The sequence below is a fragment of the Alternaria conjuncta genome (genome assembly GCF_024043145.1).
Source record: "Alternaria conjuncta strain BMP 0040 chromosome Unknown scaffold_21, whole genome shotgun sequence".
Classification (NCBI taxonomy): Eukaryota; Fungi; Ascomycota; class Dothideomycetes; order Pleosporales; family Pleosporaceae; genus Alternaria; species Alternaria conjuncta.
In genome coordinates, this window is record NW_026250110.1 from 218615 (window position 1) to 238311 (window position 19697).

Genomic DNA, 19697 nt, shown 5'->3' on the forward strand with positions numbered 1-19697 from the left:
GAGTATCCGCTAGCAACATCTGGCAACTTCATGCTCCGCGACAGCTCAATCACCAGCTCCAGGGCAATCGGGGGCATTGGCGCGCTGGGCTGCTACGATAGACGTCTGTGATAGTAGACTCGAGTGATACCCAGCACCCAAGGCGCAGTTGCCCACACCTCTGCAACCATGCAGCGCATCAGCTCCGATGGCTCGTCGGTACTCACCCACCAGACGTCGAGGAATTCGATACGCGCGCCGCAGTTCACCCTAGAGAAGTTCACCGTAAGCAGCCGTACAGCTTCCGCCTGGTTTCCTCTGTTGACTCTCATAGAGCAAAGACTTCCTTGTCAAAGACTTCATCGAGGACCTCTCCCAAATTGCCGTACCTGCGACACGACGCTCCGGAGGTGCTGCCGGCCAGCAGACGTTCGACCCCAAGCCGCTTATTCGCACGTTCGAACACGCCCTCACACGACTCAACAGTCTCTCTGAAGACCTAGAAGAGAAGGAAACTGAGCTTTCTACAGCTGTGCGCCGTGCGGAGCTGCAACACAACCAAAATGTCGAATCGCTTGGGAGAAGGCTGGAGACAGCCATGGACAAATTTCAGAGGCTAGACAGCTCGCTGAACGGCAACGACGAGGGAGGTTCAGATACTGGCGGTAACGTGGCCATGCGCATCGGAGAGCGACTCGAAGAGCTCGATCGCCAGCGGAAGCGAGCCCTGGACGCAAAATTCCTGATTGAATGCTGGCAAGAAGTCAGCGAACGGGGCGAACTCATGATCCTCGAGGACCAGCGAAAGAACGGCGACATAGTACGATGCGCTGAGATTGCACGCCAACTACTGCGCATCAGCACGCGTCTCGACCCTGAGGGCAGCCAGCGAGTCAATGGAGAAGTACAAAACGGCATGAAGAGGAGAACGGTGCACCAGTCGAGACACAACACGAAGGAGGTCATCGAGAAGTTCTTGGAGAACCTGGAGCAGGATCTCCTCAGCAAGTTTCAGGAATGCTATGCGCGTCCAAACTACGCTGGCATGCGCGACTGTGCCATTGCGCTCAAGGGCTTCAATGACGGAGCTAGTGTCATTGGAACATACGTCAACCAGCACTCTTTCTTCATCGACCGCATGCAACTGAACGGCGAAGATCTGGCGACCGATCTAGAAACCTGGGATCGCCTCCAAGATCCAGATGCCGAACCACCGGGTGTCGAGCCTACACTACAGTCTCTGATCGACGAAGTCAAGATTGTCGTTCAAGATGAGTCCGCCATCATCAAACGAGCATTCCCGTACTACGAGGAGGTGCTCATCAAGTTCCTCGAGCGCATCTTCCAGCAGTCGATACAAAGTCGATTGGAGATGGTGCTCGATAAAGCAGGAGAACTGTCTTCACTCGCATTCCTGCGCTCACTGCAGGCATCTAGGAGCTACATCACGCAGTTGGTGGACGATCTAAAATCACATGGGTTGACAGAGCACCCGGAGCCTGCTACTTCGGCGGTCGCAGCTACCCTTGATCAGCAACTGGAAGAGCTCTTCTCCTCCTACTTTATCGGAGAGAAGTATATCGAGCGCGAAAAGAAGAACCTGGAGGAGCTTTACTCTTCGCTATTGCTCAAGTTCACTATCTACCACTCGCGACGCAGCAAGATGCCAACCTCGTACTTTGGATCGCTGGCCCAGCGAGGCAAGGAGTTGGCTGCATCCGCTCGTGACAAGTACATGGAACGCCTTGAAAGCACTGAGTTACCCGCCAGTCAAAAAGCAACGCTGCTTCGCATTGCTGGCTTGAAAGAAGACCAACAAGAGAAGAAAGACATTGAGGTGACTGATGAAGATGGCAGGCTATCGCTACCGGTCGCTAAGCGTATGCTCAAGTGGCTCGCAGAAGGCGTTGGGCGTGGACTTGAGCTGTCGCCTGGCAATGAGACGCCGAAGGACGTGCAAATACTACTAAACCTACTGCTACGGCAGATGGGCGAGATCTATCTGGAGACGGCACTTGACGCGTAAGTCATACCTGCTTAAACTGCGCATCCCTACTAACACCAAAACAGTGCACAAGACCATGCCGTTTCTCAAGAGAACTCCAAGACAGCTCCTGATCTCGCCCACTTCCCGTCGCTACATGCCATCACCACAATCCTACATCTTCTTCAACAAACCACTACAACTATCGTCCTCCCCCTCTGCACACCCAACCTCACCATTCGCCGCGACATCGAGAAGTCCGCGAACAGCACAACGTCGACCCTTGAATCCAAACTATCCAACATCCTCAATCTCACACTCACAGCATCTCTCAACTGGGTGAGCAGATGTCTGTCTCAACAAAAGAAGACCGACTTCCGACCCAAAGAAGACGATCTGATGGTCACAACCGAAACACAAGCTTGTCGCGACGTCTCCGCGTTCCTAACCCGCGTCGCCTCTCAAGCCTCCGCCGCCCTCTCCGGCCGCAATCTTTCCCTTTTCCTCGCCGAACTCGCTCGCGGTCTGCGATCCCTCGTTCTATCCCACTTGCTCAAGTTCACCATCTCACAAGTCGGTGGTCTCAGTGTGTCCAAGGACATGAACCGCTATGTTGAGCTCGTGAGAGCATGGCCTACGGGCGATGAGCTGGAACCTGGTGCTATGGATGTTCTGACGGATGTCAGTACGTTGTTCATTATTGGACCGGAGGCGCTGCGGGATAGGCTCAGGGCTGCGGGTGGACAGGATGCACAGGAGTTGAAGGGCTTCATTGCTAGGAGAGATGATGTTGGAACTGTGGGGGTGCAGAGTGTGCTTAGTGGTTTGTAAAGATTCAACGTTCATATAAGCTTGCGGAGCTATGAATACATTACCAGTACATTGAAATTGTCCACGAAATACACAGCGAACGTCATTCTGAACATGCGCCACGGACTTTTCTGGACATCAACCAATCATGTTGAAGCCAGGATCCGGACGCCATGCACAGCCAAGCAACAAGACTCATGCAGGGTCCGGGTATCGCGGGTCTGAATGTTAACAGTCGAGTTGGTAACTCAGGCCTAGAGGTCTAGATGTTTGGAGAGAGTGGTTCGGCGCATGCCATTAGTACTTAGCGGGGAGGAAGTGACGTCCAAGGTGAGATGCCGCACTGCACACCATATAGTGTATAAGAGGAAGTAACGACCCATAAACTTAGCTATCACGAAATCATCATCATCATCAACCATCACCTCTCAACGGCCGTTCCTTCTACATCCGAATACATCTTCCCAAACACCCTCAACGCACCCATCCAACCGCAACCATTTGTATCACAAGCGCCCTAGTGGCGTTGCTCGCCTGCTTTAGCGGCAAATCGTCATCGCACTCACGTTCACGCTCACAATCGCACTCGTCGAAGTCGAGATCGAAATCTAAGCCGAGACGGAGTTCGAGCAAGCGCTCTACGCGTTCTGGGCATCCGCATAGGAGTTCGAGGGATTATCCGCATCGTTCGCACGCTCCGAGACGCGTTTACTAGGTGGCTTGTCTTTCGGGGTTTGGGGGATGGGTGGGGGATGATGGATGATGGGATGAAGGGGCGGGTATGGTGTGTAGGGATTCCACACGCTCTATTCTAGAGTTGTGGAAGTAAGATTCTGCGCGACAGCAGCCGAAGGAGCGAAGTGGTGTGAGAGGAAGTGAAATCACGGGTGAAGGCAAATATGCGGCATAGCCAGAAGAGTAGCTGCGCAAGTACAAAGGTGCTACCAGGGAGAGTCTCCAAGTGGCACTCTATCACTTGTCAAAAGTGCTTAGGTTCATACCATGTCTGTCGATCATGTCGTCTTTCTAGTCCTGTTTGACTCACTAGCCCGAAAGGTACCAGCATGGATATCTTATTGAGGACTTTCAAACACTTGTAGTTCACCTTTACCTTCGCCTTAACAGTTTTTGGTCATCACTCACCATTTACCAGACGCTAGCGTGAGGCCGAGCGCTGGTGGACTATAAGTTCAGGTGGCCTTGTCGTCGACCTCGACGTCCACAACTCTTTACACCACATCATGGCGCGTCTCAGCATCGAGAAACGCGGTCTGAAGACTTATACATCCAAGACGACAAGTAGAGTCGCAAAACCTACTGTTCCTCGCGTGACTAGAAGTAAGGCACTACGACACCGGGTAGCCATGTTAGTGTTCCCAGGTCATCGTGGTATTAGAGTAGCTGACAAAATGGTGTTCAGTGCTAGCACTCAACACAATGGCAATTCGCCCTTTCTTCGCCTACCAGCTGAGATCCGGAACCAGATCTACGACTACGTTATAGGAGGCCAGACTTACGTGATTCATGAGAGATCTCGGATAAAACAATCCTACTATCTCACCCGAAAAGATGGCATTGATTGCCATTGGCGTGAGCAGACGACTCTTTCCCGAACCTGCCGCCAATTCCGCCATGAAACAAGTGTACTTTTCTTCCAGAACAACATGTTCATGGCCAGCTACTTCGGCAGTTTCTTCGTCACGAAAGGATGGATGCATTCGTTGCAGCCATATCACGCAAATGCCGTACAGACCATACTCTGGGGATTTGGAAAATCAGACAGCGCCCGCAAGGCTCTAAGATCTCTTTTGGCTGACTGGGTGAGAATCAAGAGGGTTGGGCTATATTACTACAGCAATCCAGTTCACCGCGTGGCATACCAAGAAGGCCTGACGACTGCAGGTTTCGAGCTTGATGATACAGTTGAAGATGTGAGGTTTGGGCGCAGATTAATAATGTGGTATGAGCGGTCTTAACCAGCTTATCGGTAAGTGACTGTTGCGCCATTCTTTCGCTATATCGGCTGACCTAGATATCCAGACATGTCGCGTCACCATGTCGCGCTTGCGAAGCTCGGTCAGGGATATCAGCATGTCCTATCGGTGGGGTTTGGATTCTACACAGTGCCTCACCACCAGCGACGGAGTCAAAGGCTTTAGTACCTTCCTAGCTAAAGCCATTCAAAATCCCCAGTGGCTAGATTACCATGGAAAATTTGCCTCTACTTTCTTGAGCTTTCATTTCTTTGTGCGCAGCCGCAAAAATCTTCGAGCGGTTACTATATCGATAGCACATATCATATGATAGGCATTGAACTACTTTCAAGAAAACTGATCCACATAATGCTTCCTTGTGTGATCTTCCCATCTTCCACACTATCTGCCAACTTGTTCTCTACCCCAATGGCTCAATGGTAGTTATCCACAATGTTATAACCACGAGAAAACTGATCATCAACCCTTCGAAAGCCTCGAAGTGGGCCTTTGCTCTGCACTGACTTCGCTTTAAGCCACTTCTGCAGTATCACCATCAGCCTCTCTTTATAGACTGCCTCAAGTCGATCAAACGTCTGCCATTTATGCTCCCGGAGTAATTCCAGGTGAAGCAAGTCTGACCTACATCGCACGTCAGTAATTATACGCCACTGGACTCTTTCCGTACATCACAAACCACTCACCAGTATATCCCAACCTCTACGTTCTTCCCCTGTATAGCGCTGCCCATCTCCTCAAAGCACTCTCGCAAAGGTATATTCGCGTCGATACCACTCCATTCCCACTCTTTCATAGCTTTCATCTCCTCAGCCGTTGGTAGCGTTTTTGAGAAGATCAAATGATCGCGTGGTAGACACTCTAGCACAAGCAAGCCCAGGTCGAGATGGGTAAGTGCAGGGAATTTCGCCAGAAGATTCGACGCAAACCATAATCTCGACTGCTCCACCAGACCGTTTCTTTCGTCGAATAAACGGATAGAGTACAAAGGCAGCGAAAGCTTCCGTATAAGAGAAAGGTTATGTGCCCCAATCTTCAGCCAAAACGTCGTGAGGAGACTCTGGTAGCCGTATTTCCCATGTGCAGGTATGAGATTGAAGCAGTAGAAGCCGAAGAAGTAAGTGCGCACCTCTTGTGAGATTTGGCGGCTTGTCAACATGAGACTCCAGAGGATGGGCCGCGCGGATGATTGGGGTGCTTGAAAGGTGCGGCGGTAGCAAAGGCGGACACCGACCGAGAGTGAATCAGGGTCGCGTTTGTTGAAGAGGTATCGGTAAATTTGCTGTCGGACTTCTAGGGGAAGCTTTTCGAAAGAAGATTGTGCGTGTTGGGTCGGAGGGGATGGAACAGTAGGGTTTAGTTTTATCGCAGATAGGGTAGTCGTGATGCCGTCTAGTGTTGCGGATGAGGAAGACATGACTGAGAGATGTTGCCCGATGGCGCCACAGTATCTTGAATATGAATGTAGAGCGAGTTGAGGGATCAAGAAGGTAGAGCTTTGGTTGACTGCGTGTATTGTTGATGAAAGACTGCACCCGGGTAGATAAGTAGGCTAGGGGACTGCAAAGTCCAAACCGCGGTAGCTCGTAGCTCACCCAGTTAGATTCGCCACATGTACTCGCAGAGAAATGGCACCCCCATTCACTCGACCTGTCAGCGCTCCATAGCAAGTACTCTAGCTTATCGTTCTCTTCACCCGCTTGACAAGTCGCTACAGTCTTGCTGGCTTATCGAAAGCAAACAGCGACCTCCCCTTCTTCTCACCATCTTGCCAAACCCATCCGCTTTTACCCACAATCTCGACCGCACCACTAGCCATCTGTCGCAATGTACTTTCATCTCCATGGTTCGAGAGGAAACGTTTGTTGCTGCTCTTTAAGCGACCGATAATGTGACCTCGAAGCGGGCTGCCGTCTCGGTTGAACTCTACGGTGTAAGTTTCGACAACAGCCTCGCCCTCTGGGTCGAAAACGAGCTCGGGCGCGGGCACATCAGTAATTTGCGGCGGTAGAGGGTTCTCTGTCGGATAGTTTCCTTCTCTTCTAGGCTCTTTCGACAATATCACGACGTACTGATAGCTCAGAACGCCGCCATTGCAGAGCACCAGTCCTTTCTGGCCTTTGCCGTCTCTCAGCTGTCGCGTCATCTCAGTGAGCGCATGCATCGAGTAGTTATTACCAGCTCCGCCAAACGATGTCAGACCACCAAGTATCGTCAATGGCTTTTGACGACCAACCACAGGTATTCCTAGATGCTGCGCCGCAATCTTAGGCACGATAGGGAAGCAGGAGTATATATCAACTATATCCATCTCTTCTTTGGTCGTACCAGATGTCTTCAAACTCGCATCGATAGAGCGCGATATACTGGGCGAAGAGTAGAAGTTCGGTCGTTTCCAGAACTCATCGTCGTCCTTCGTTCCCGCGCCGCCAAGCGGATAAACCCATTTCGACTCGGGAACACCTAACCTTTTGGCGAAGGAAGTCGATGTAAGGATGACTGCAGAGGCAAGATTAACCGTGTTGAAGGCGTTCATAAGCAGGGGATCTGCGCGTGTGATGTAAGCGTCCGTTCCTAATGCGGAAAAAGGTGAGACCAACAAGGATAGCATATCATCCTGTTCTTCTTCCCAATAGTCTTGATGTCCTCTTCACTACTTGCAGTTCCTTGTCTCCATGCGTACTCATTATTCTTTGCGACGTCTGCAAATTCAGCATACAGCTTTGCACTCTCTTCGTGGTTTGCCTTCAGCGTCTGCCCGCGATGCGCACGGAACGCATTTTCGTAAAGTGGGTAGACATGTATTGGCGCACCAATCTTGTGAATAGCTCCGAGGTCTTTGCCAGAGTCAGTAGAAGAAAGGGTCTGCCAGAGAGAGGAAACCGCACTATTTCCTAGGTCGCGACTTGTTGGTGTGAAAACCGAATCTACGGCTTCGGACGGAGCTGTCCAGCCTGGTGGAGGAAGCTTCTTTGCAGCTGCACACGCGGATACTGGTACAATTAGCGATGAGTGGAGACGGTGGAAAGGCATGCGGTACATACACGAAGCTAATGCTTCACCTCCAGTTACAATCGCGACATTGCATTCGCCTGTTGCAATCCTCTTAGCAGCCTCGTCGAAGAGCTTTCCTGGTTTGTCGCCTCCATGTTCGGAATATCTCTTCCATTTCAGACTCTGATCAATGCCCAGCTTCTCTGCCAAAAGCCCGGGTAGATCTGGATACGGCCAAGTCCACGTCTTGACAACATCGATGCTGTCGATTGCTGACTGCAGATCAGTCTTCGAAAGAGATGCAGTGTCGCTAATGGCCTTTTGGATGGCTTCTAGCACCAATGTTGCGGGCTCCTTCGCATCCGCGATGGCGGTGGAGCGGTTCTTGATGTCGCCTACGCCGATGATCACGGGGGTATTGGTGGACGTCATGTCGTGTTATGGGATTCACTGCAAGACGGCGCAGTTTGACCCCTTGGTCGCGAGATGCAGTTTTATGTGTGTCACGTACTCCGTGATTGAAGGCATGGCTTCCATTGCATGCCGGCGAGTCATGGTTGACGTGAGGAGTCGGATTTGCCGAGGTACAAGTGACGCGAACCACTGCCGCACGCGCTGCTCATGTCCTCGACGCGTAAATTCCGGTCATCGCGATTGATGCATTATCTGCAGCAGTCCTCCAGTCTCTCCATGCAGCGTATAATAATACGACAAAAGCCTGTCCCTCCGGATTGATACCGTTGAGCGGTGTCCGCTGACCCTCCTTCAGTGAGTTGACCACAGGTGCCGCAACACCAGTTTCCTCATCTAGATGGCGACTAACGGACTCCAACTTACGCGTCGCCCATCCTACATACCGTTCCCCGAATGTGCCAGGCTCGAGGACTGCCATTCTGAAGACCGTAGCTGCCATTAATGCTGTCCCAGCAACCTCTGCAAACCATGTCTCGTCATCGAGATAGTTGCGCAACAGGCCGGATGCATCAGTATCAGCCTCTATCGCGCCGTCAAGAATGTCTTTGGTCATATCCAGTAGCGTACTCTGCTCATCAGCGGTTTCCGATTGATATTGAGATTTGCGCAATGTTGCTAGGACCCTAGTCATCCCAGCTGCAGCCCAGGCATTGCTCGTACACCACGCGCCGTCATCGCTCTTTACGCTGTCTGTGCCTTCGTCATTGGCGATATGTCGCCAATACCCTTTCGACGTGCCCAGCACCTCGCAGTATAGCCGGCACTGCTGTACGCTCTCTTTCACCATGCCTGTATCTGAGGTGACGACACCGTGGTATGCAATAGCAGGCGGCACCATGTAGATGAAGTCTGCCCACAAAGAAGGGTATGCATCACGATGCGAAATTGCGCCATTGGTGTACCTGGGCGTGGTGGCGAGCAGGTCGTGCAGCTGACGATCTACAGCGGAAAGGTAAGGATTGTCAGACGCTTGGGAGGTTGTCGATTTGTAAACCAACAAGGCGGGAATGCAAAGAGATGTTGGATCGGACGACGAACCTAGTCGCTATCGTTAATATACCTTCTTCGCGGCCAATATCAGATGGCTTACCGTTGCCGTCACACAATCTCGTGCTATTCGTCTGTATGAACGGTTTCACATACCGCAACGCTTCTACATCCTCAACCGTCAATTCTGGTATCTTGCCCCCTGGAAATGGGTCATGAAAGATGCTGTAACGAGGATCTCTGTACTCGAGTAGCGCTTCAAATACGGTGCCGTACTCCCAGCTATGTGACGCAGTCTCCTGCGCTTTGGAGAGAACTTTGTCGATCACAGCCTGCGAAATCATATCGCGAACTTTCCGATTGATGCTTTATGTTAGTTCCTAGAGTCGACGGGGATTGTAGCTTCGAAGCGCGTGCATACACGTCTGCGGTATGACGTTCGCGACGCGCGCATATGGTGTCATCACCGCGCCTTCGCTTCCTGCCGCGGGCAGGTGCAGAAAGCTTGGTGAGGGGTTATTGTTCCTTCCAAGCACCCTCGAAGCTTGACCCAACCAACTCGACAGGCCCGTGAGAACGACTCAACTTACGTTTTGAGATATGATCGACTGTAAAGGATATTGGGCTGTTGTAAGCTTACATGACCAAGCATGGGACTCGCCCCTGCGCGATGTCATGGGTCATGTGTGTTTAAAGACAGAGATGAGTGTGCTCTAAGAGTACATGGCGTGTGTTGCTACCTGCCTTCAAAAGGGCATGCGGGTGGACTGAATGGTATCAGGAGACCCACATGTTGGTGTGCGCAGGATTGCAGGACCAGCCGTGTCGGACGCCCGCGCAGTGTTACCGCACTGACGTTTACCGAAGCTGACAGCCAGCTTTTTCTTGAAGGTCGGCAAGTAAGTAAGTACTAGGATGAGATGCGAAAGGCTTCCTTCACTCAGAAATCCGAGTACATGCTAAAGCTGCTAGATTGACGTCTGGTATGACAGTGGGTCGCGCCATCATGGCCCTACGGATGATGTACCCACAAGAGACCCGCAGTGAGCATCCTCGAAGCGACGTCCAAGCTTCTGAGATCCTGCCTGGGTAAAAGTGTCACGTTTGAAAACCTCAATGGTACGAATGCTGGAGATAACAGTAGCACATGATGATAACAAGGGAGGCCTAATAGTATTGCGGTTGAATGTCAAGATTTTCTAAGCGAATAGGTACCAACATGTCGAGCTACTGCGTCTATTCCCATACGGCGCATACAGTCTTGGTTGGTTTCATCGGAGACTTGTCCGGTGGGACCAAATAACAGCGCCGCCGGATGAAGCACGAACCGCCATCCCCGCGATCTCCAGGTTTTGCAGTTAACTGTCAGTCAGTGCACTCTCCATGCGCCCCATGATCAGCTCCATTTCTACCCAGACCCAGCTCGCAAACCAGCGGCGGGTACCTCGAGCGCTAAGGCTTCTAAGCATATCTCCAAAAGCTTGTCCGGGCTCTGGACACGCCCAGTTTGAGCCTCATGCACACAATATGCACGGTTTACGTCGGCTCAGTTCTTATCACCTCACTCCGCACGTAGGGCGCGTCTTGAAACCCCAACAGATGAACAGTGCCCGTGGCGCAAGCAAGTAAAACCGAAGGAATGCGCGCCGCTCAGAGGGGACGTCATCATACGAGTAAAGTAACGGGCTGCAACCATCACAGCGCTCGAGGTATTTTTCCCCGCATTTCCTACCGGTAGTTTGCACTAGCCAACGATAATTGGTTCCCAGAACCCGTTCTGACAAGGGTCTGGGCTACTATCGTCCCATACGTTCGATAAGGACTTGGCCACCGAAGCCGTACCATGTTTGGGTAGGTCCGAACCGCGAACGTGGAATAATCCTCCTCTCGCGCCGGCCCATACACCACATTTGTTACAAAATCTGCTATCACTGCCGGCGCATTCTTCAGCCGCCTTTGGCATCCCATCTATATAACCACTAGGCATCCCCCTAAGGCGAAAGCAAGATTGGTACCGCCGACCAAGCCTTCCTTCTGTCTCGTGTTAACCATGCCGAACCACCACATGGCCGACGAGAAGCCTGAGGCTGTGCCGTATGGCTACGACGAGAGTCAAGTTGGCTTTGAGGAGCCGTTTGTTCATGGCGCCGCTACTGTTGGTGGTGAGACTGGACGAGGAGGAGACACACATCGTGGACTGAAGAGTCGACACATCCAGTTTCTGTAAGTCCGCATTCTCTTTGTGTCGCTGAACCAATCGCTAACACCTTGCCAGTGCGCTTGGTGGTGCTATCGGAACAGGTCTCTTCATCGGATCTGGATCTATCCTAGCCCTTGTCGGTCCTGCTCCCTTGTTCATGGCTTACCTCAGTATGATGCTTGTTGTTTACAACGTTATGAACAACTTGGCTGAAATCGTCACCTACCTTCCCATGCGCGGTATCACTATCCCTTACTTCATCAAGCGATTCGTAGACCCGAGTCTCGCATTCGCCGCTGGTTGGAATTACTGGTACGCCTACGCGATTTTAGTGGCCGCTGAAGCTACAGCTGGAGCAATCCTTGTCGAGTACTGGGAGACGCCTGTCCACAATGCTGTCTGGATCACCATCTTCCTGGTCGTGGTCTTGTTCCTCAACATCGTCGCAGTCGAGGTTTTCGGAGAAGCCGAGTTTTGGTTCGCTTCCATCAAGTTTATCACCATCATCGGTCTCGTTATTCTCGGCTTTGTGATCATGCTAGGTGGCAGCCCAAACGATCAAGGCCGGCTCGGGTTCAGGTACTGGAACAATCCCGGAGCTTTCAAACCGTACATCGTGGAAGGGAACTCCGGGCGCTTCCTGGCCTATTGGACTGCGTTCGTTCGTGCCGGATTCGCTTTCATCACTTCGCCTGAATTGATTGCGCTTGCCGCCGGAGAGACGATTGCCCCACGTCGGAACATCCCCAAGGCTGCTGGCCGCTTCGTTTACCGTCTCGCCATCTTTTACGGTCTGGGTAGCTTCATCATCGGTGTTATTGTCCCATCAGACGATGATCGCCTCCTCAGCGAGAGCTCCAACGCTTCCGCTTCTCCCTTCGTCATTGGTATCCAGCGTGCGGGAATCGTAGGTCTGAACCACGTCGTTAATGCGGCCGTCTTGACATCGGCATGGTCTGCCGGAAACGCTTTCTTGTTCTCTGGATCTCGTGTCTTGTATGGTATGGCTCTCAACGGAGAAGCGCCTAAGATCTTCGGCAGAACCAGCAAGAAAGGTGTACCATATGTGGCTGTTCTCGCTACATGGGCCATTGGACTTCTCGCATACCTGAATGTCTCTAGCACTGGCGCCCAGGTCTTCTTGTGGTTCTCCAATATCTCCACCATCTCTGGATTCATTGCCTGGATCGTCGTCATGATCACGTACATCCGCTTCCGCAAGGCGATGATCTTTCACAACTTGCTCGAATCTCTGCCCTACCGCACACCGTTCCAGCCATATCTTACATACTTTGTTCTCGGCGTAGTTTCGCTCCTGACTCTGACCAACGGTTTCCAGGTCTTCGTGCCTGCCAACTGGGCCGTTTCCGACTTCCTTGCCGCCTATATCACCATCCCGATCTTCATCGTACTTTACGCTGGCCACAAGATCTACTTTAGGACGCCATTTGCAATCAAGGTCGAGCACATTGATGTTATAACAGGTGTGCGAGAGATGAACGAGTTGTGCAAGGACGATATCACCGGTGCACCTGTGCCGAAGAACGTTATGCAGAAGATCTGGTACTGGATTGCTTAGAGAAGCACTATATAACGGTTGCGATAGTTTCTTTTACTAGCTAGCATGTGCTTTCTATACGTTCTTAGCTGTATACCATTGCTCAATCAACAATTTTATTCAGCACTGTTACTTCTTGCCACAAGCACTAGACTTCTAGAGCGAATGAGATGCAAGGTTTGGATTTCTATTGCTGACTTCAAGAATGTCGCAACAGGTGTTCAAGCACCTGTTAGGTCAATTACGTGCTTTCTCTCTTTTGTACTAGTGTTTTACGCGCTCGCTTATATATATTGCGCTGCTCTTGTCTAATCTTACAAAAGTAGTGATTACAATCCTGATTACCTAAATCTATTGTTTCCAGCTCGATTTCCTCTACAAAGAACGTACGAGACTTTACGGCAGGAAACAAGGTGAGTAACAAGGTACCTGCATTCTTATAATTGTATATAATGCGCTCAACAGTTTTCTGAACTAGAGTTGCTTGATAGTGAAGACCCCCGCCTTCCATCCTTCTCTTACTGTTTAGTCAAGACATGCGGCTGAACCATTGGATCAGCCTTACCGTGCGTCTAGAGCTGTGTACGCCTGGCATCAGGGTAGATAAGCTCATGTATCAATACTGAACCTAGCCACTGAGATCCCATCCAATGATCATCTGGCATATGACGGCATCGGAGCGCGGAGCAAGGCTATGTCATCGAAGTTATCTGAGCAGCACTCAATATTAAACAGCAATAAGGAAGACATCATAGTCGAAGCGGTGAGAACGCAGGTTATCTACACACATTACCCTACGTATTCTATGCCTTCCAAACCATGGCGCGCGCGCCGATCAGGCTCACCGGTTTCTGTGCTACATGCAGGTGCTTTCGATTCCGAACTAGCGTCGCCTTGCCACGTTTCGTACACTGATAGCCTGATGTGCCCCATGCGTATTGCTCGGTTAGCTAATGCAGCTCTGCCGTTGACCCGGGTTAGCCCCAGGAGAGGGAGAACCCGACTTGAAGGTCTAGAAATAACGCCGGAGTGCTTGCCGTCTTTCTTCTCATGTCTAGCTCGAAAATACGAAAATAGTTGTTAAGGAGAAGATAGAAGAAAGCTCGCATTTCGCATGCAATGGCTCTTTTTTTTCTCGGATCGCTTGTTGATTGATGCTTGAATGGTCCGTTCTTTGGTAAGTCCCAGGAGCTGGCATTCGAGTGAACGCGCTATGATGCGTGGTCTGCGGTCTAGTCGAATTTGGAACTCAAGCCAATCACCTCTTTTTTCAACCTTGAGCATGCGGCCAAGTCCGTAGCCCTAGACATTTCGCCTACATTGAAGTGCTGAAGGAGCAGACATCGAACCTGTTGCCTGGGAATTTATGCTGGCCGGCATCGCCGGTGGTGGCGTGCAGGACATGCGCTGCGCCAGCAAGATCAAAGCCGGAAGAATCGCCTTGATGGTCTTGAGGTTGACAACGCATTTGAGCTGTTGCCTTTGCCTATGTCTATAGAAATGAGTGATGCACACAGCTTGTGGTGATTTGTCCACCTCGGGCACGCTGCTCTTTTGCCAAATCAAGCGTGGGGGTCGAAGGATGTGAGCCAAGGATGCGCCGCGGGCCCGCAACGAATCGAGAGACTCAGCCCTTGATCTGCTGGAGAAGCGCGCAGATGAATCTCAGATCATTACCTTCATACTGCTGTCTACCACTGAAATATACGGAAATGTCTTCTTCATCTTTTAATATGCTCGACCGCCGAGCTCAATTAGTAGAGGAGTTGGGCGGCGGTTGACGTTCTATCCGGCAATGTCGCGATGATGATTTCTGATTGCTAAGCCCCTGCCTTAACCGCCAGTCGGCAGACTCAATGGGCCTCCAATCAGCTTGCTCAGCCCTGATTCGGAATCCTGAAGCTGATGGCGTGGCATCCGGTGAAAGGACTACTATTCTGTGTACATGTTTGATTTGGTGACAACAACCGTCACGACGCATGTAGACTCGAGACGAAGCCCGTAATGGATATCTGCTTGTTGATTGGAATGACGATGCCATATTGGCCCTTGTTTGCATTGCTGCAAGGCAGTAGCAACGGTGTATGCTATGTGGTGGAAGGCAGAATCAAGGTCGTGGTCATCCTGTTGGTATCTATTATGAGGCAGAGCGGACAGGGTATATAGAGATCGATTTCCTGACTCATGGGTCTCCGCAATGCGATCAATTCACGGCTCGAATTGACCAGCCTGCTGCCTACTCTTTTTTATCTTTCCTCGATCCGAGATAGCTTCGAACAAGATCAAACCTGCCGAATCGATATTGCTGCATTGGGGATCCTACTGAACTCCGGCTATCATGCAAGGGGCTCCGCGCCGCTACTCCGTCCTGTACGGCGAGATTGTAGAGAACCCAGAGCTTGCAAAGTTCCGAAGACACCTGGACCTGTGGACTTGGATACTGTACAACGAAACGGGGGAAATCGATAAGCTACGCCGGGAATGTGATGAACTCATCGAGACCATTGGCGCGGAGAATCCTGGCTGGACCGTCCGCACACTCCTGGATTATCACCAGGCCTACCACCTGCACGAGCATCCAGTCTTGAGATCGAAACTTGACGTTTTAAAGATCTCGGTCCGGCAATACAGTAGGTTTTGGCCGATTCTGTGTGCCAAAGATCGTGCTGACGGTGGCGATGCAGGCGAAGATCTCTGTCTCGCAACCCATGTTGCCAACTTGCCTCACCAGTCCGATGTCTATGCTCGACATTTCGCAGCCCGAAAGACTTTGTTTGAGAATGATCTGTTTGGACCAACCAAGGAGAAGGCGGCCATGTACACCCAGGTTCCGTCGCATGCCGATACATGTTCTTTCAAGGACGGCGACCTAGATGAGCAGGATATGTTGACTGCTTTCGTTATTCGGCACCTCGAATCAGTCAATATGTACGTGACGCGATTGATCACTCGCGTCCTAAGACAACGAACCCTTGAGGATGGCGTTGCACCTCAGCAGTACCTTGAGCTTGACAAGATACAAACGGTCGCCAACATACTCACCGGGATATATGTACCAGTGTTCCTAGCAATATGCTTGGGCATTCTGAGCTGCATCGAATCCGAGAAGACCCGTATCGTTGTACTCGGTGTGCTTGGTATTCTGCTTGCGCTCCTCATGGTGGTGTGCGTCCCGGTGCCGAAACGTAACGACATGTTTGCGATTACGGCAGCCTTCTTCGCGGTGGGAGGTATCTTCATAGGAGCGAAGCGTGAAAGCGATTGATTACGGAAGCGACAGCGGTGTGTGAGCTAGGTGCTAGGGCCACCTCATGCACGGCCAGGTCATGCGACATCGGCCTTCAAACAGTTAACGTACACTGTGCAATTTCTTAGCTACTGAATATAGCCCTGAGGTCTGATCGTCATCCTTCTCATCAATCCCATGACGTAGGCTGTTCGCGAAAAGCGATTTTTTAAACTTGGAAGGTTCGCTGGGCGGCCCCGGGAGCAAAAGGATAACGGAAAGAATAGAGTACACGACTCAGACTGCAAACTCAATACTATGACGTAAGTTGTTTCGCTAAAAGCAATGTTTTCAACTCGGTGGGGTATGCCAAGAAGCCCTAGGCAAGTATCGCAGCTGCGATCAATTGTTGTGGCCCGTGCGCTGCTAGCGTTCTGTCGGATTTTATCCCTTGGAACGCACTGATGAGCTCGTCGGGTCACAGGAGCCTATCTTTCAGATCAACTCCTGATATCACCCACCACAACTCTGGAAGCCATGAGCCGTGTGGAAAAAAAACGTTATCGCTTTTTGCATTTACAAATGCAACGAGGAAGCGGTGTGGAATCACATGATCACTTCGTCGAACCCTCTGAACGAACTTCTTGCGATTTCCGTGCAGCAGATCTTGGGTTTGGTATCGCGTCAATATCGTCCTGGATCTTCGAACGAACCTCAACGGCTTCCGTGCAGCACATCTTGGGCCTGATTGAAGCCACGGGAGTCGAAAGCATGTCTACTAGGGTACATGTCCGGCACCATCCCACCACTTTTAGTCGTCCACGATGTTGGTCGTTGTTTGAGACACACTTCGCGCCGTGATCTCTTTACGTTGTCAAGCGGTCTCCCTACGTTGTAATGCGATACCTGCTACGTTGTGATGCGATCTCGCTACATTGTCATACAACTAACTGTGCCTTCCACGCTCGTCCGTTCCGCTGGCTCCAACATAAAAGCTGGAATTTAGTGTCACTCTCCGTCCCATTCTTCGAGCGCTATCCGACAAGCAGACGAATGACTGAGGACTTTTCACAGACTTCCATGGCTAGCATCATGCAACAACCGGTCACCACGCTACATACGATGTCGCGTACCAAGGTTCCGATCACTCCACCAAAACCCCTCCGTAGGTTCATCATCTATTGGGCGTATTCCATAAGCTGAAGCTGTCTAGCTCCGGCGAAATAAAATGGTCACCGGTTTGGCATCCTGAAACCACAAGTACCACGGCTTTCATGAGTTCAGACATGGTAATTAACGGCTCGCTATACATGATAGTCTCATGTGCGATGGCTAACGTATGCGTACTAGGTTCGAAGGAGCACAATCTGCCGAATCGCCGCTGTGATACATCCCCTGCACGCCCGACCGCTCTATCGCGGAACCAAAAAGCAGCCATATCGGAGCAGCAGGTTCGGCCACTGGGCGCACAACGCGACACAAAGGGCATGGGGTCAAGTGTGAACAAGCCTACGAGAGTGGAAGAGGTATCGCCATCAGCGCCTCTTACGACGTGTTTGAACAGCCTAGTGGAGTACTGCGGCTTCTAATGTACCTGTATCCTTTCAGTTCATGCCAGTGTACTCTATCAACGACACCAAGTCTCCATCCATTGAACGGTCGTACGTGTGCCATTCGTGTGAAGTATACATGATGTTCGCACATCTGTGAAGTATCAAGCTATCGTCATCCCTTGCCTCGCTGCCATGTTTGAAGACAACCGCGACAAACCTCCAAGACTCCGCACGTACACGACCCTTGTGAAGATCAGCGAACTAGGATCTTGTGTGTATCTTTGCTCGCCACCACTGTAGCTCACTGGGGCTCGCGTTCACTTCACATAGTCTCTCGGTTCGTATGCATCGAGATGTACACGGTCAGCATGCGACACCGTATGCTTTTCCAGACGCTACACCTCCATATGTCCCTCCCTTGTGGCACAGCAACGCAATGACTGGGTGTGTCGTCAGATCAAGCGCAAGCCCAACGGTCCGGAGACACGGAAGGATGCATGCAGACCGCAAACCCCTCCACATTCGCCATCTGTTCGGTACGATCGTGGGGGTATAAGCGTGAGATTCGTGTGGTGTCGCGTCAACGTGATTGGTAAGGGCTTTCGAGCGCGAGGATGACGAGCCAAGGTTTCGGCACTTGGGTTGCAGCGACGGGTTGCACCTGGTTCTCGTGCAGCGAAGCTTGCAAGGAAGACAGTCGCTTAGACTTGGGTTTCGACACTAGTTCTCCTCTCTGACAGCTTGTGGCATCTGGCTCGGAGGATGAGTTAGCTTGTATCTTGAACATGATCGGATGTACCTTTCTGCAACTTTAGGAGGCGTGCTCGGTATCTAGTAAGCGATTGTGAGATACCAAGAGAGCTTCGAGTAGATGTGGTGGAAACGCAGAGCTTGCTTCACATGCGACGTCGCAGCATCCCTAGGTAGATAGTGATGAGTTGAACGTGTCGTAAGCGCGCGAAAGAGACTTTGGTCGCCATAATACACTCCTGATCTGACTTCCAAGGCTGTGAGTACCCCCGACTGGCTTCCCAAGGCGCGGGGATTTGCGCCTAGGCGTACCCCAGGACCCGCCTCCGCGTCCGAACAAGCCCGGTCGCCTGACTCTTCCCAAGTATCAAGGTACAGCAACCCATCAAACTTAGGATATCATATGTACACAAAGCTGCCGAGTCCCCTCTGGAAGACCTGTCACAACAAGACGACATGGCCCGTCTCTCATCCATGGATCCTTTCATAACAAACCCACGGCTGGGGGAGGACCTCTTCGATCGACAGAGCGCATGCCCTTCGTCGCCAGCGGCGACGGGTGAAGGATCTGTGCCATCCCTGTGTTGGTACTAAATTCCGCCCCCGAAATCCTTCGTCAGCCTCCTAAACGGCGACGTAGCGACCTGGATCAGGGCCCACCAAGCGAGATTTGACGCTAAGGCCGCACGTAACATTGCCACGCAACGAAGAATTGAAGAAATTGGTGGTGGAAAGAGGTCGAAGAAAACTTTTGGTGCTTTTACAAGCTCCCGTGAAACACAGGAGTCGTTCCTGTCTACAAGATCGATAACTGTGCGCCGTCCAATTGCGAATCAGGAGGCAGAAAACACAAAGCTATATGCGAGAAGGTCGCTGTATACTTCCGTTGTTGATGTGCTAAAGATAAGCTCTTGCAAAGCCGGCACAACGGCTATCATCAACAGCGTGTCCTTCCCCTTGACGCCGCTTCTGCCAAATGCTTGTTGACCGGTGACACCTGACTCGTAGTCCGGGTAGCCCCCCAATGACGAACATATCCCACAGAAGAATTGACAGGCGCCCAATTTCGTGAGGAGCTCAGATAGAGCGAGTGGTTTGTGCGCCCTGCTGGTTCGCAGAAATGCCTTGAGGCTGACTGGCAGTTGCGGCAGAGGCTTGTTGCTGAGGGTTGTTTGCTGGGTCGCGTCTAAC

At 51.5% G+C, this 19697-nt stretch overlaps 5 protein-coding genes across 5 annotated transcripts; 3 read left to right on the forward strand and 2 right to left on the reverse strand.

The window, feature by feature from the left end:
- Positions 1-168: 168 nt before the first annotated feature.
- On the forward strand, positions 169-2794 carry J4E85_010142 (uncharacterized protein; the record flags this gene model as incomplete). The annotated part of the gene is made up of 3 exons (XM_051474356.1): positions 169-264; positions 314-2001; positions 2050-2794. The coding sequence occupies 3 exons, from the start codon at positions 169-171 to the stop codon at positions 2792-2794; spliced, it is 2529 nt and encodes an 842-aa protein (XP_051321849.1).
- Positions 2795-5446: 2652 nt separating this feature from the next.
- Positions 5447-6181, reverse strand: J4E85_010143 (uncharacterized protein; the record flags this gene model as incomplete). Its single annotated transcript, XM_051474357.1, has 1 exon — positions 5447-6181. The coding sequence occupies one exon, from the start codon at positions 6179-6181 to the stop codon at positions 5447-5449; it is 735 nt and encodes a 244-aa protein (XP_051321850.1).
- Positions 6182-6475: 294 nt separating this feature from the next.
- Positions 6476-8190, reverse strand: J4E85_010144 (uncharacterized protein; the record flags this gene model as incomplete). The annotated part of the gene is made up of 3 exons (XM_051474358.1): positions 6476-7311; positions 7365-7757; positions 7809-8190. 3 exons carry the CDS (start codon positions 8188-8190, stop codon positions 6476-6478), a joined length of 1611 nt encoding a protein of 536 aa, XP_051321851.1.
- Positions 8191-11284: 3094 nt separating this feature from the next.
- Positions 11285-12998, forward strand: J4E85_010145 (uncharacterized protein; the record flags this gene model as incomplete). Its single annotated transcript, XM_051474359.1, has 2 exons — positions 11285-11442; positions 11495-12998. The coding sequence occupies 2 exons, from the start codon at positions 11285-11287 to the stop codon at positions 12996-12998; spliced, it is 1662 nt and encodes a 553-aa protein (XP_051321852.1).
- A 2317-nt stretch (positions 12999-15315) lies between these two features.
- Positions 15316-16242, forward strand: J4E85_010146 (uncharacterized protein; the record flags this gene model as incomplete). Its single annotated transcript, XM_051474360.1, has 2 exons — positions 15316-15607; positions 15662-16242. 2 exons carry the CDS (start codon positions 15316-15318, stop codon positions 16240-16242), a joined length of 873 nt encoding a protein of 290 aa, XP_051321853.1.
- Between the last annotated feature and the right edge of the window lie 3455 nt (positions 16243-19697).